General features: G+C 42.0%; 1 protein-coding gene across 6 annotated transcripts in view; it reads right to left on the bottom strand.

Moving 5' to 3' along the window:
• Positions 1-13,121, bottom strand: part of CRIM1 (cysteine rich transmembrane BMP regulator 1) — a 222,166-nt gene that overhangs the window by 80,219 nt on the left and 128,826 nt on the right. For all 6 annotated transcript variants that reach the window (XM_028496713.2, XM_024118670.3, XM_024118668.3 and 3 more), the window contains one exon: positions 8,041-8,162. In XM_028496713.2, the coding sequence (XP_028352514.1) occupies positions 8,041-8,162 (122 nt within the window). The remainder of the gene's footprint in view (positions 1-8,040; positions 8,163-13,121) is intronic.

The following is a 13,121-nucleotide window of genomic DNA, read 5'->3' as shown; positions in this document are numbered from 1 at the left end:
GCTACAGTAATCAAGACACTGTAGTACTGACATCAGGACAAATATACAGTTCAGTGGAATTGATTAAGAGTTCAGAAACAAACTCTCATATTTAGTGATTTTTAACAGGGTGCCAGGATAATTCATTGAGGGAAAGAACAGTCTTCAACAAATGGTGCTGAAGCAACTGGATATCCACATGCAAAAGAATAAGAACGGACGACTATCATACCATATACAAAAAATAACTCAAAATGAATTACAGAACTATGATCTAAACGTAAGAGCTACAACTATAGAGCTCTTAGAAGATAACAGGAGTAAATCTTTGAGACTTTGTGATTAGGCAATGGTTTCTTAGATATGACACCAAAAGCATAAGCAACAGAAGAAAAAATAGTTAAACTGGACTTCATCTACTTTTGTGCCTCAAAGAACACCATAAAGAAAGAAAAAGATAACCCACAGATTAAAAAATATTTGTAAATATCTGATAAAGGACTTGTATCAGAATATATAAAGAACAATAAAAACAACCCAATTGAAAAAGAGCAAATATTTGAATAGAAATTTCTCCAGATAAGATACAGAAATGACCAATAAGCAGATGAAAAGATGCTTAACATCATTACTTATTAAGGGAATACAAATCAAAGCCACAATGAGACGTCACTTCATATCCTAGGATGGCTAAAATGAAAAACATATAGATAATAACAAATGCTGACGAGGATGTGGAGAAACTGAAACTCTCATACATCGCTGGTGAGGATGTATATGAAACACAGAGTTACCAGAGGATCCAGCAATTCTACTCTTAGGTATAACCTTATCCAAGAAAAATGAAAACACCTATTCACATAAAAACTTGTACACAAATGTTTATAGCAGTGCTATTCATAATAACCAAAAAAACGGAAACAACCTAAACGTCTATCAACTGATGTATGAATAAACAAAATGTGGTATATCCACGTAATGAAATATTTCTTGGCCATAAAAAGGAATGAAATTCTGATATATATTAAAACATAAATGAACCTGGGGAACATTATGCTAAGTGAAAGAAGCCAGTCAAAAAATACCACATATAGGGGGCTTCCCTGGTGGCGCAGTGGTTGCGCGTCCGCCTGCCGATGCAGGGGAACCGGGTTCGCGCCCCGGTCTGGGAGGATCCCACATGCCGCGGAGCGGCTGGGCCCGTGAGCCATGGCTGCTGGGCCTGCGCGTCCGGAGCCTGTGCTCCGCAACGGGAGAGGCCGCAGCAGAGGGAGGTCCGCATACCACACACACACACACAAAAAATACCACATATTGTATATGATTCTATTTATATGAAATGTCCATAATAGGCACATGTATAGAGACAGAAAGTAGATTAGTGGTTGCCTAGTACTGGAGGGTTTGGGGGAAATGGGGAGTGACTGTTAATGAGTTTGGGAATTTTGGGGGGATTGATGTAAGTGTTCTAAAATTGATTGTGAGCATCAAACAATTTAAAACAGTGAATTGTGCAACTTCACTTGGTGAAGTGCATGGTATGTGTCTCCATAAAGCTGGTAAAATAAAAGTACTTCCAAGCTAAAGAAAGATCTCCTGAGCTAATGCACCCTGTTTAATAAGATGGGAAAAACCTGATCATGATACACACAACACTCATGGGCTCCTCTGTCCTAATGTCATTTCTCCATGTCACCTTGGATTTTGAAATATTTGAGACTTTCACTGCATTTTAATTTGAGTATATTTACATTTGTTTTGTACTTGGACAAACAAGTACTTTCTCATTTGACTTTATAACAATCCTGTCAAGAAGACAGAACAAATATTAACAGCCACTTCTTCAATGAGGAAAATGAAATTTAAGGAGATCAGGTAACTTGCCTAAAGTCACATAACTAGCGTGAGATAAGCTGTGTGTACACAGGCAGTAAATGTACATGTCTGAACCTCTTCCCTAGTGTTGGCTGGATATACTATTTCTTTTTTTCAGAAAACTCATGTCAGAAAGAATCATCTTACTACAGCTCAGAATTTATTATACTTTTAGCTAACATACTAAACTGAGCTGGGATTGGAAGAAACTGGGCAGCTGGACCACAAGTTCTAAAGTGTAGAAAATGGAGTGCTTTTTATCAATCAAATTTGCATGCTGTGGAAGGAGGCAAAATAGTGCATTCTAACAAAATGCTGAGCTTCCATTCAAACTGCAGAAAAAAAAGTATTTTAGAAACCAATTAATATTAATTATCAATACTTATTTGCCTTAATCAACCACAGCTATCATCTGGGTGAAGCCACAAAACTTGGTGTGAGATTTGAAGGAGTGAGAAGGGAAGGCTGTGGTTATGAATAAAGCAGCTCCAGATGAACTCGCTTTTACGGTGGGTTGTGCAGAAACGTGAGCGGGAGGGGATGGGATTGACAAGAGTTACATTTCACTAGCAGATCAAGGGAATGGAATTTAGAGAGATGGAGAGTCCCAGAAAACACAGCCTTGAAAACACAATCGATTCTTCAGGATTAAAAAAAAAAAAAAAAAAAAAATCACACGACATAATGAAATCCCTATTTGATGCCGAGACAAATTTATAGAAGCTCTTCAGAAAAGTGCACGATAAAAATGGTTGGCAGTGAGGGATTCCCTGGTGGCACAGTGGTTGAGAATCTGCCTGCTAATGCAGGGGACATGGGTTCGAGCCCTGGTCTGGGAAGATCCCACATGCCGCGGAGCAACTAGGCCCGTGAGCCACAACTACTGAGCCTGCGCGTCCGGAGCCTGTGCTCTGCAACAAGAGAGGCCGCGATAGTGAGAGGCCCACGCACCGCGATGAAGAGTGGCCCCCGCTTGCCACAACCAGAGAAAGCCCTCGCACAGAAACGAAGACCCAACACAGCAAAAATAAATAAATTAATTTATTTTTTTTTTAAAAATGGCTGGCAGTGGTCTTTGAGGAGCAATGACCAATTACTTCTTCACCTGCTGGGGATACATGTGAATCTTAGAACCCTATGGAGTTTACCACTACCTCTATAAGAGGACATTTTCCATGGACAGAGAAAAGAATAATATTACAAATAAAATAATTTACTGTGCAACTTGTACTTATCAATGCATAAAAGTGCATATGCATTGAGATGCACAAAAGTGTCTTTTTAGGTATTTTTGCACGTTTTTTGTGTCTGCCCAATTAAATTTTATGTTTCTCAGTTCTGGAATATTCTCTTCCCTCTTTAACATATTCCAGAACTCCTGAAAAAGAACCTTATAGATTGTTAATAACTTCTACTGCCTGCCGAATTACACTGATTGGCAGACGGTGATAGGTATATAATTTTAGCAAAGGAAAAGACTAAAATGTAGAACTTCACATCAAATGTGAAAATGGAGAAAAAATCCAAATAGGTATACTCCTGTTGCTTTTTCTCTTTAATATCTCAGTAGGAAATGGCTAATGTCTTGCCTCTGGTCTCCTTTCACTGGGGGTAAGCTGTATAGGAAGTGGGCAGACTTAAGAAGTCAAAAGAGAGACAACTGTATGACAGATGAGAAATGTCTGAAAATTTCTCCATAAATCAGCAAAAAACTGATGTAATCACAAAGACAGGGTACATGAGCTTCCAGATAGCTGAAGGAGGAAAACACCTTTTCTATGGGGGGGAAGCAGGGTGTGTGTGCTAGAGAATACCAGGCAGGTACTACTTCAGTATAAGGGAAGGGGAACCATACTTACAAAATAGGACTGCAAAAGACTGTATCACTCTTAAGCAAAATTAGCTTGATAAGACCCCAGGAACACAACAGATGCTCAATAAATGCATACTGAGTGGAATATTTCTTTCAAAGTGCCATATTCTCTCCATCACTGTAGAAGTAGACATTATGTCCCTAGAAATATTACTGAGTATTATTGCTAAACAGACAATGGGTTATCATTAGAAGTTTTTGTACTAATTTTCTTAACAAACTGCAGGTCTTAGTATTCTAGGCCCAAATTTTACATGAGGAGCAAGCTGACTTTGGGTATGGCTCTCCTGTGACTGATGGATTTGACATGTGTGTCTGACGCTGGAAGAGTCAGTCAGTGGCTACAACACTCAAACCATGATGTTCTAGTTTGGATTTTTGTGCATGTACATTGGACAGCTGATCATATCTAAGCAACCAAATGACTGTTTCCATATTCTGTACATGGATGACTTCCCTATTCAAACCCAAATGCCTCTAGAAATGAGCAAGCTGGGCCAGTGTAAGGCAATAGGGTGTATTGTAACCAAATGGAGAACACATGCCCATCTAAAAGTAGAGGCCATCACTCAGCTCCAGCTGACTAATGACAAAAGTTTTGCTTATGGGCAGAAGCAGACACAGAACTGTTTCTTGAAGAAGATTTGGGATTATTCAACACTGCTATGGAGGTCATACTTCTAGGGGATGATACTGATGTCTTCTAAGTCTACACAAAAGGAGCTCAGTCATACCACCTGTTCCTTTGGTTTCTAAACAACAGGGTTCTCATTCAACCAATACCTCACAGGTCCTCCTTTCAGCCCTCAGTCATAGACCATAACAATCCGATGGGCAACTCTCCCATCCTTCCCCATAAAATAAAACCAAACCCAACAGAAAAGAGAATGAATATTTATGGAGAATGTTCTTTCCATCTATGCTAATGTTTTCAAAACTCAAGAGTTCTTGAATTCTCTGTGAGTATTTTTTAACCTCCTGTGTTCACTATAACGCTTATCTTAAAAAAACTCCTCTTCCTCACCCAAAGGATATTTAAAAAAATAACGTAAGCATATGGATCACCTGGATGGCAACTTAGGAGCCGAGTGCTGGCGGGCCATCTCTGTTTCTGCACATGGGGTTAGTTAACATGCAATCCACTGTCTCCTGAACTGGGGTTCCCAGATCTATTCCTACATGTTCCTACATGTTTGTGGGTTTCTCAAAATCAATAAATAGTCCTCTAAGCACCCAGGTTCCAGCTGGGTGTCAAACTCACCTCTGAAAACTGCTTTCGCTGAGGTGTATTTTAATATTTTGCTTTTGCTTTTTATTGAGAAGAGTAGCCAGAGGAAATCTGTTTCCGCATTTAAGGGATTAAAGCAACTAAGGATAGGATCTACTGTGTCATCCAGCGCTCTCTTTTCAAGCTTCCTTATGAGCAGAGTGTTGCCCTGTTCAGCAGGCTTCTTGTCTCTAAAAATAAGAACCGCAGATCTGATTCTATCTCCTTTTTCGCTTTGATGGCCAGGACGCTGGGGGCCTAACCTGACATTTAACTCCAACAATTAAACAGACAGATGCTATGGCCTGCATACCTGTAGGCACTTTCTTTTTGCTTTTCATTTTCAACTTTTACATACAACTCTACGGTTCTGATTCTCGTTTCTCATTAATATTTTACCACTATGTTATTGTATCTGTTCTCAGTGTAAAGTTGCCTCAAATCCTTTGTGCATAAGCAAGGCTTTCTATCTATCTATCTATCTATATCTATATAAGCCATATATATATATTTATATATATATGGCTTTTAAAAATATGTATATATAAAATAGACCTCTGCTTGTCTGGGCAATGATAATGAATTTTTGATATGTAATATCCTCTAACGGTGACCTTATGACAACAGTAAGATTTTCCCAGGGCACCAGCTGCCAAATAAACAAACACACACATACACTTACATACGAATATGTGTATGTGTGGAGGGGAGGTGTGTGTATGTATATGACAAAATAAGTGAAATACAGGTTTTGAGACAGAATTCCATAAACACTATTCTGTGGGATTTTGAATCTTCAGAGGACTGTAGTTTCTAGTCTCATCTACAATTGAATGACTAATACAGAAATAGACACACTGTAGCAGGATACGAAATAAAGCAAAGATCACCCAACCAATTTATGGTGGCAAGAAAGAGGCAAACACCAGAAATCCTGTGACTGCTCTGTCATCTCAACATTTTCTCACAGGTGAAGGCAAGTCCTGTTCCTGAAGTCAGGGCTCTATAAATGGGGGCAAGGCCACTGAGGGGGCAGGGGGGGGCAGTTATCAGCTGTCCAAACCGTATCACACTGGGGAGAGATGTAAAGTTAATGTCCTGATGAGAAAGTCATGACATTTGGGTTTCTATAATCAAGAAGCAAGGAAAGAAGAAAGGCACTCCTCTTCCTCACCCAGAGGATACAATGGCAAACTGTATTACTAGAGGTGATATTTCCTGGGGACAAGAGACCTAAGATTAAAGTGCAGGGCAGTAAAAGATGGCAAATTCCCACAAAGTAAGCCCTCTGTGGGCTGATAATTAACAGCCACTCTAGAGGGAACTAAGATGATATGAATCAGATCACTTGCTCACTCACCCACCCAACTACCCATCAGAACCTGGGTGCACTCTGAGAGGCGGGCAATGTGCTAATAACACAGACACAAGGATAGAGTCTCTGTTCTCTGGCAGTTCAGAGTCTAGCATGACAGACAGACATGCAGAGGGATGAATACTGGAAGGAAGCACATCTGAGATGCTGGGAGCCCAGGACAAGGACCCACTATTTCTGTCTCAATGGTACAAGTTAAATATTCACAAAATGTCACCTACAATCAACTAACTTCAGCAGTACCAGAGGCTTGGCCATTTGCTGGTGGTTAACAGACATTACTACCGGCTGGATAATAATACAGGTGGGGAGAAGCACTGAGAAGAGATTTATGCACATAGAACTTTTCCTGCACCTCTCCCTGCATGCTTGTATTTATAAAGGTCTTTAAGTCAGGAGCCTCCCCTCACCTTCTCCATCCCCCTGCAATGTCCAGAACAGCATCTTTGGATATGAACAGGAGGTGGGCACACAAATTTATAAAGACTATTTGCTCTTGAGGCACAATTTCAAGTGCTTCACATATAAAACCTCATTTAATTTACTGTTATTCACTCCATTTGACAGATGTGGCAACTGAGGCCCAGGGAGACCAAGGGATGCCCAAAGTTACACAGCTACTAAGTGGAGGAACTAGTTTTCAAACTGAAGTCATTTAGTTGTAGTCTATGTTCTTTTTTAACCACAAAGCCATACTACAAGTGCTTCTTCGAAGCAAAGCAAAGCAAAACAAAGCAAAATACGCAGCCACTGGACTAAAAACTACAGGACTCGGTGAAACAGGTCTGGACTTTAATATAACCTTTTCTTGTGGGGGAGGGGCAGCTTGGGAGGAGAGTAGAAAATCTTCTGAACCCCGATTTCTTGTAGGCGGCAAATATGGATGCTTCTATATGCGTAATTTTGTTATATTTGTCCAAATCCAAAATCATTTTCCTTGTGTGTCTAGGTGTTGACTAAATAATGTCCTCTAAAATTACTGACATTTCACTTGCTTGAGTTTATTCTTTGTTTTTCTTCTGAAAATTCTGATGGAGGGACATGTTTTAGGCTCTCCTCCCTTCTAGCATCTAAATTCAATAAACGCCAGTTCATCACACACCGAGGGAGAAAGGTGGATTCTATTTGAAGTAATCTTATGACTGAAGGATCGTTTTTCTGGTCCACAAGGTTCCAGCTCCAACTAGGCGAATACTACTGACCAAGTAATGGCCAGAGGTGTTTCCTCTAAGTAGGAAAATGCTAAACTAGAGGAACAGTGTCTTTCCTCTTTCAAATTGTGGACACTCCAATGTGGTGTTAGTTACAAAGATTACCTCTGACAATAATGCAATGAGATCTTGAATGATAGGAGGGATACGACCACATTTTCCATGATCCTTTTCTTGCAATCCTAAAATTTCTGAACTACTGAAACACAGCAGAATATGATGGCTACATGCAGTCTGTGATTACACTTCCAAAATGCTCTTTCTAATGGATGGAATGATGATTCCTTTCCTAACTTTCTCTACTGCCTAGTGGGATCTTACACAAATATTCTTTCTGAGTTTCATCAAGTCCCTGAGTATATTCTCTGCCTTTTAAAAGACAAGAAACAGCTAGATTGAACCCTCCCTCCTCCTCCTGCACAAATGTACACTCTCTGAGAACAAGAGAAACCCCACGTACCATTAACACATTCAAAGACATCACAGCACTTTCCAGGTGTCCCATCTCCACGAGAGACTATGCGGGGAGTGGATCCCACCTCACACACGGGGAAACCACATAAGCCAGAGAGACACTCGCATCTGAAACCAAAGAAAAGGGAAGGAAAACCCCATGAATAAACAACAACATAGAAGTTGGGAGACCACAAACAAAGTGGCTGTGGAAAACTATTCACCCCTCTCTATGACACGGTCCTGTTTATCTGGTGTCGCTGGGGAATGGGGAGCGGGTCCTAACATAATTGGCATTCCAAATAACTAAGGCTCATCTCCTTAGTATACGCCCAGATATTTAACGTTAACCATTTTGACAGAAATATTCCTAAAATGCATTACTTCACTTCTTACTTAACCAGACTGGTATTGAGCATAACAAACATTTTCTTGATGACTCAGGGCCATCTTTACATGCATACATTATCCTGTTACTCCAGACATCAGTGATGCTTGCACGGTCTGACACAGAATGATGTTCCTGCATTAAATGATTCTATGTTGCTGCTTGGTTGCTGTTGACCTTTAGGTGTTTTTCAGCAAATTTTATGACTCTTCTTTCAACTAATAGACTATTAGTTTTGGCTTTTTTTTTTTTTAATCTTTGTGATTGTGTCTAGTAGCATCCTCCTCTGGAGCTACATTAATTAATTTATAATTGTGTATAATAAAAGAAATAGATTCTGATTGAAGACCGAGGAGCTTTATAAATAAAGGGCATAAGCTTTAGCAAACGGAGTTTGTGACAGCTATCTGGAAGCTGAAAGTCTTAATGTTTTGGATCTTCTAAGCTGCATGTGTGCATTTCTCTGAATGCAAACTACCTCTGTTGGCTCTCACCCTTAACTTCAACTCTGCTGCAAAACTTGCCTGACCACAGGAAAATAAGAGGCAGGTAAATATAAGAGGAGAAAAAGATATTGTCAACTGCCTGATGTTGATGTGTTGTAATGAAATAAGAGGCAGGAAATGAGAAGCTCAGGGCAGCAGGATGTCAGGATGTAACTGTAATACAAGGAAGGAGCAGCTAGACTCTGCCCTGGGACTCCCCTGGCAATGGAAGCGTGGGTCAGAGGGTAGAGAGGATGACTAAGGGAGTTCCCAGGCTGGCAGGAGTGAAAGGAAGACATCCTAAAAAAGAGACATCCTTGCCGGAAGTATGTGGGTATTTATGTACCAGAGAGGCCAAGATCAGGGGAGGGTAACATTTCCAGCAGGGAAGAACCATTAGCACATTAATTCTGTTTTTTTCCCTCTTCTTATTTGATTGTTTCGTTCTCCTATTTTTCTTTGGCTCTTTCATAAATTAAAATATGATTGTTGTCCACAAGTACTTCCATAATCAGGCCTAGAGGTTTAATGACATTTATAGTTAACTGTGGAACTAAAAAGGAAACGAATTAAGTTAAAATTTGCACCAAACACCATTAAAGCCACTGGAAAGGTGTGAATATCCCCTCTCAGGCTTCTTACACGTGGGGAGATGGTTATATACGGATTATATTGGAGAAGAGGGTGTTAGGTAATTAAAGTTTTGCTGCAATAGTATTTCTGACTATGGTTTAAAATAAATGTTTGGCTGTTTTGTGTGAGCAAAGCCAGGAGCTCTTGATTCATAATCTCTATTCCTACAGGACAATCACCTTCTACAGCTGAGTAAATATGAACTGAGCTTTTAGTCCCTGGTAAGGTTATCCCACAGTCTCTCATTTTTATGTGCCTAGGCACTGCAGTTTTAAGCAGATGATCATATCCCTGTGACATTACAGTAACAATAGCTCATTTACATTTATTGCACTTGACACTCTGTACAACTTAAAGTCTTCAGAGTTTACAGATTAATGGGGGTAGAGTACTGAGAGGCCCCACACTGATCGCAATATCTGGATGTCATTACAATGAAAGCATCCTACAATAATAGCTGACTAACCTTTTTCCACATCTTTGGGAATTCCCCTTCTCTCCCACTGATGTGTTCTAGGAAATTACTTTAGGTTAAACACCAGGGAGTGTAGGATCAACCAATAAATACCTCCTCTGATGCCTTTCAACCCTTCAGAGACCTTTCCTCAACACGTGTGTGCACTTGCGTGCCAGGCTTTCTGCTGGGCCGACAGAAGTCACACCAACCTGAAAACCATGACTAAGTTTGCCCTTTTTTCCGCTTTTTACATTTGATCTATTTCCAACATTTGAACATCTCTCTTGTTTTCTCAGAGACCCATACAGGTTGTCTCCAGCGTGTTGCAGAAGATCTAAAACTGCACAACTGCCTAGTGACCCACTTAGGAAAGGAAAACCCTTCAGGTTGAAATTTTATTTCTAAACCCAGAATGACTGCACACTAAAGATCCAAGGATTCAGATGTCCTGGTTTTGGCCGGCAGGCTTGCTCCCAGCTCCTTTGCCTTCTCTACCAGCCTCTTGGAAAGCCCTCCCTACTTACTGCCACCTTTTCATTCTTCACAGCTTCCCCGAACCTGAGACTAGCAGATGTTCAAGACCATTAGCACCTTAATAAAGAAGGAACTTATGAAGGAATCAGAAAAGGTTAAAATCTGGGCTCACATCAGATATCTATCAAGCAAGTATCTATTAGGTTGAGACTTCACGAAACAGCTTTCTTTGTAGATCAAAAATAGTCAAATAGCAATTTCACAGAGTTCAACATAATACCACTCATGTGAGTTACTTTTTGACAGATACGTCTACACACACTCTCAGGTAACAAATGGGGGCCTCATCAGGACCCTTATTTGCCAAGGAAATTTTTTATGTCTATACATAATAAATCAAAATCAAACAAGGTTTCCTATCCTGTATTTTCCACTAGAAGAGCCCAGAGTCTTCTTGTAGTGAGTCACTGAATTACGGAACAACGGAAGCACTCCAACAGAATCTTGCCCTCGTCACCTTTTCTCTTCATTCTTATTCTTTTTTTGGCCCCTCCTCCCAATCTCCCTCTTACCCTTTACCCCAGTGCCTGGATAAAGAGCAAGCAATGGAAAGGAGAAAACATGTGGATTCGTGGCTGAGGAAACAGACTAACTTATGAGTAAATCGATGTCCACACTTATCCCTCACTTCTAAAACCTTCCCTCCTCCAACTTCCAGGTTCCGACCTGGTCTCCTCTCACCAAAGTCTCCCCTTCTCTCAGTTCATGCCACGCCCATCCTATGGCTCAGTTCCTGTACTTCTGTAGTCAAAAACCTTCAGTTACTCTTCATTTAACTGATCAACTTCTCAGCCTAGCGTTCAACACTCTCAAGTCCACAGATCTTTATTCGAATTCAATCTCACAGTATTTCTCTTCATTCTCCTGGTGCTACAGTCACCTTCTATTCTCCAAACAAGCCCTCCCTTTGCTGTTTTTCCACTGCTCACCCTACTCTCTCCTGAACATTCCTTATCTAGCCCTCATCTCCAGCTGTCTGTCTAGATTAGATACCATCTGTCTTTCCAGGCCAACCTCAGATAATAGCTCCTCTCTGAAACCCCAAATACCATACTTCTCTTAGGACACCTGGAGCAGAAGTGCTAAGGGTTTTTAAAGAAAGCAAATAAATAAAATAACAGTTTTACTGAGATACAATTCACATACTGTAAAATTCACCCTTTTTTTTTTTTTTTTTTTTTTTTGTGGTATGCGGGCCTCCCTCTGTTGTGGCCTCTCCCGTTGCAGAGCACAGGCTCCGGACGCGCAGGCCCAGCGGCCATGGCTCACGGGCCCAGCCGCTCCGCGGCATGTGGGATCCTCCCAGACCGGGGCGCGAACCCGGTCCCCCTGCATCGGCAGGCGGACGCGCAACCACTGCGCCACCAGGGAAGCCCAAAAATTCACCCTTTTAAAGTATACAATTCAATGGTCTTTATATTCACAGGGTTATGCTACCATCACCGCTACCTAATTTTAGAACATTTTCATCATCTCATAAAGAAACCCTGTACTTCCCATTTCTCCTCTGCCAGCCCCTGGCAACCACGAGCCTCTGTTCTTTCTCTAGGGACCTACCTATTTTGGTCAGTTCACATAAACAGAATCATGGGCTAAGGGCTTTTCAACCTCCAACAAGAAGCAACTTGTATTTGCCATTTGCCTGAAAAATCAAGCCTTTAATGTTATCCTCAGTATTAACATAATCATCAATCAAGGTACCAAACTAATAAATGTCTGCATAATGTAATCACAGCTGCAGCCAGGTAGGTTGGTGAAGCTGTCTTTTTTTCTCTCTCCAGTAGGTAATGGATTCAGCTTAGAGGGCATGTGGGTGGCGGAGTACAAAGATGAACAGCACTCAGAAAAATCATCTAAGCCCCTAGAGGGCACTCCCCTCCTTAGAAGGCCCACGCTGGCTGGCTCTGCGGGCTCAAAGGCAGTGCACACTCATGCATTCCCTTCCGGTCGTTTGTTCCCTGGTCTACACAGACAGTCCCAGAGTCCTAGCACAGCTTACAAGGTGCTCCCAAGTCTGGGCTCTACTTCTCCTCTAGCTTCCACATTCTACTGGCCCCTCTACATGCTCCTGCACACGTGAGTAACAATGGCAATCTGCCATTCACTGAACCCCTACACCCACTCCCGTCACTCAGCGCCGCAGCGCAGCGTCCACTCCCGTCACTCAGCACCGCAGAGCAGCGTCCACTCCTGTCACTCAGCGCCACAGCACAGCGTCCACTCCCATCACTGAGTCCACTCCCGTCACTCAGCACCGCAGCGCAGCGTCCACTCCCGTCACTCAGCGTCCACTCCCGTCACTCAGCGCCGCAGCGCAGAGTCCACTCCCGTCACTCAGTGTCCACTCCCGTCACTCAGAGCCGCAGCGCAGCGTCCACTCCCGTCACTCAGCACCGCAGCGCAGCGTCCACTCCCGTCACTCAGCGTCCACTCCCGTCACTCAGAGCCGCAGCACAGTGTCCACTCCCGTCACTCAGCGCCGCAGAGCAGCGTCCACTCCCGTCACTCAGCGTCCACTCCCGTCACTCAGCGCCGCAGCACAGCGTCCACTCCCGTCACTCAGCACCGCAGCGCAGCGTCCACTCCCGTCA

The sequence above is a fragment of the Physeter macrocephalus genome, chromosome 12, assembly GCF_002837175.3.
Source record: "Physeter macrocephalus isolate SW-GA chromosome 12, ASM283717v5, whole genome shotgun sequence".
Classification (NCBI taxonomy): Eukaryota; Metazoa; Chordata; class Mammalia; order Artiodactyla; family Physeteridae; genus Physeter; species Physeter macrocephalus.
The sequence above is the reverse complement of the archived record's forward strand: the minus strand, read 5'-3'. Positions and strand labels throughout refer to the sequence as shown.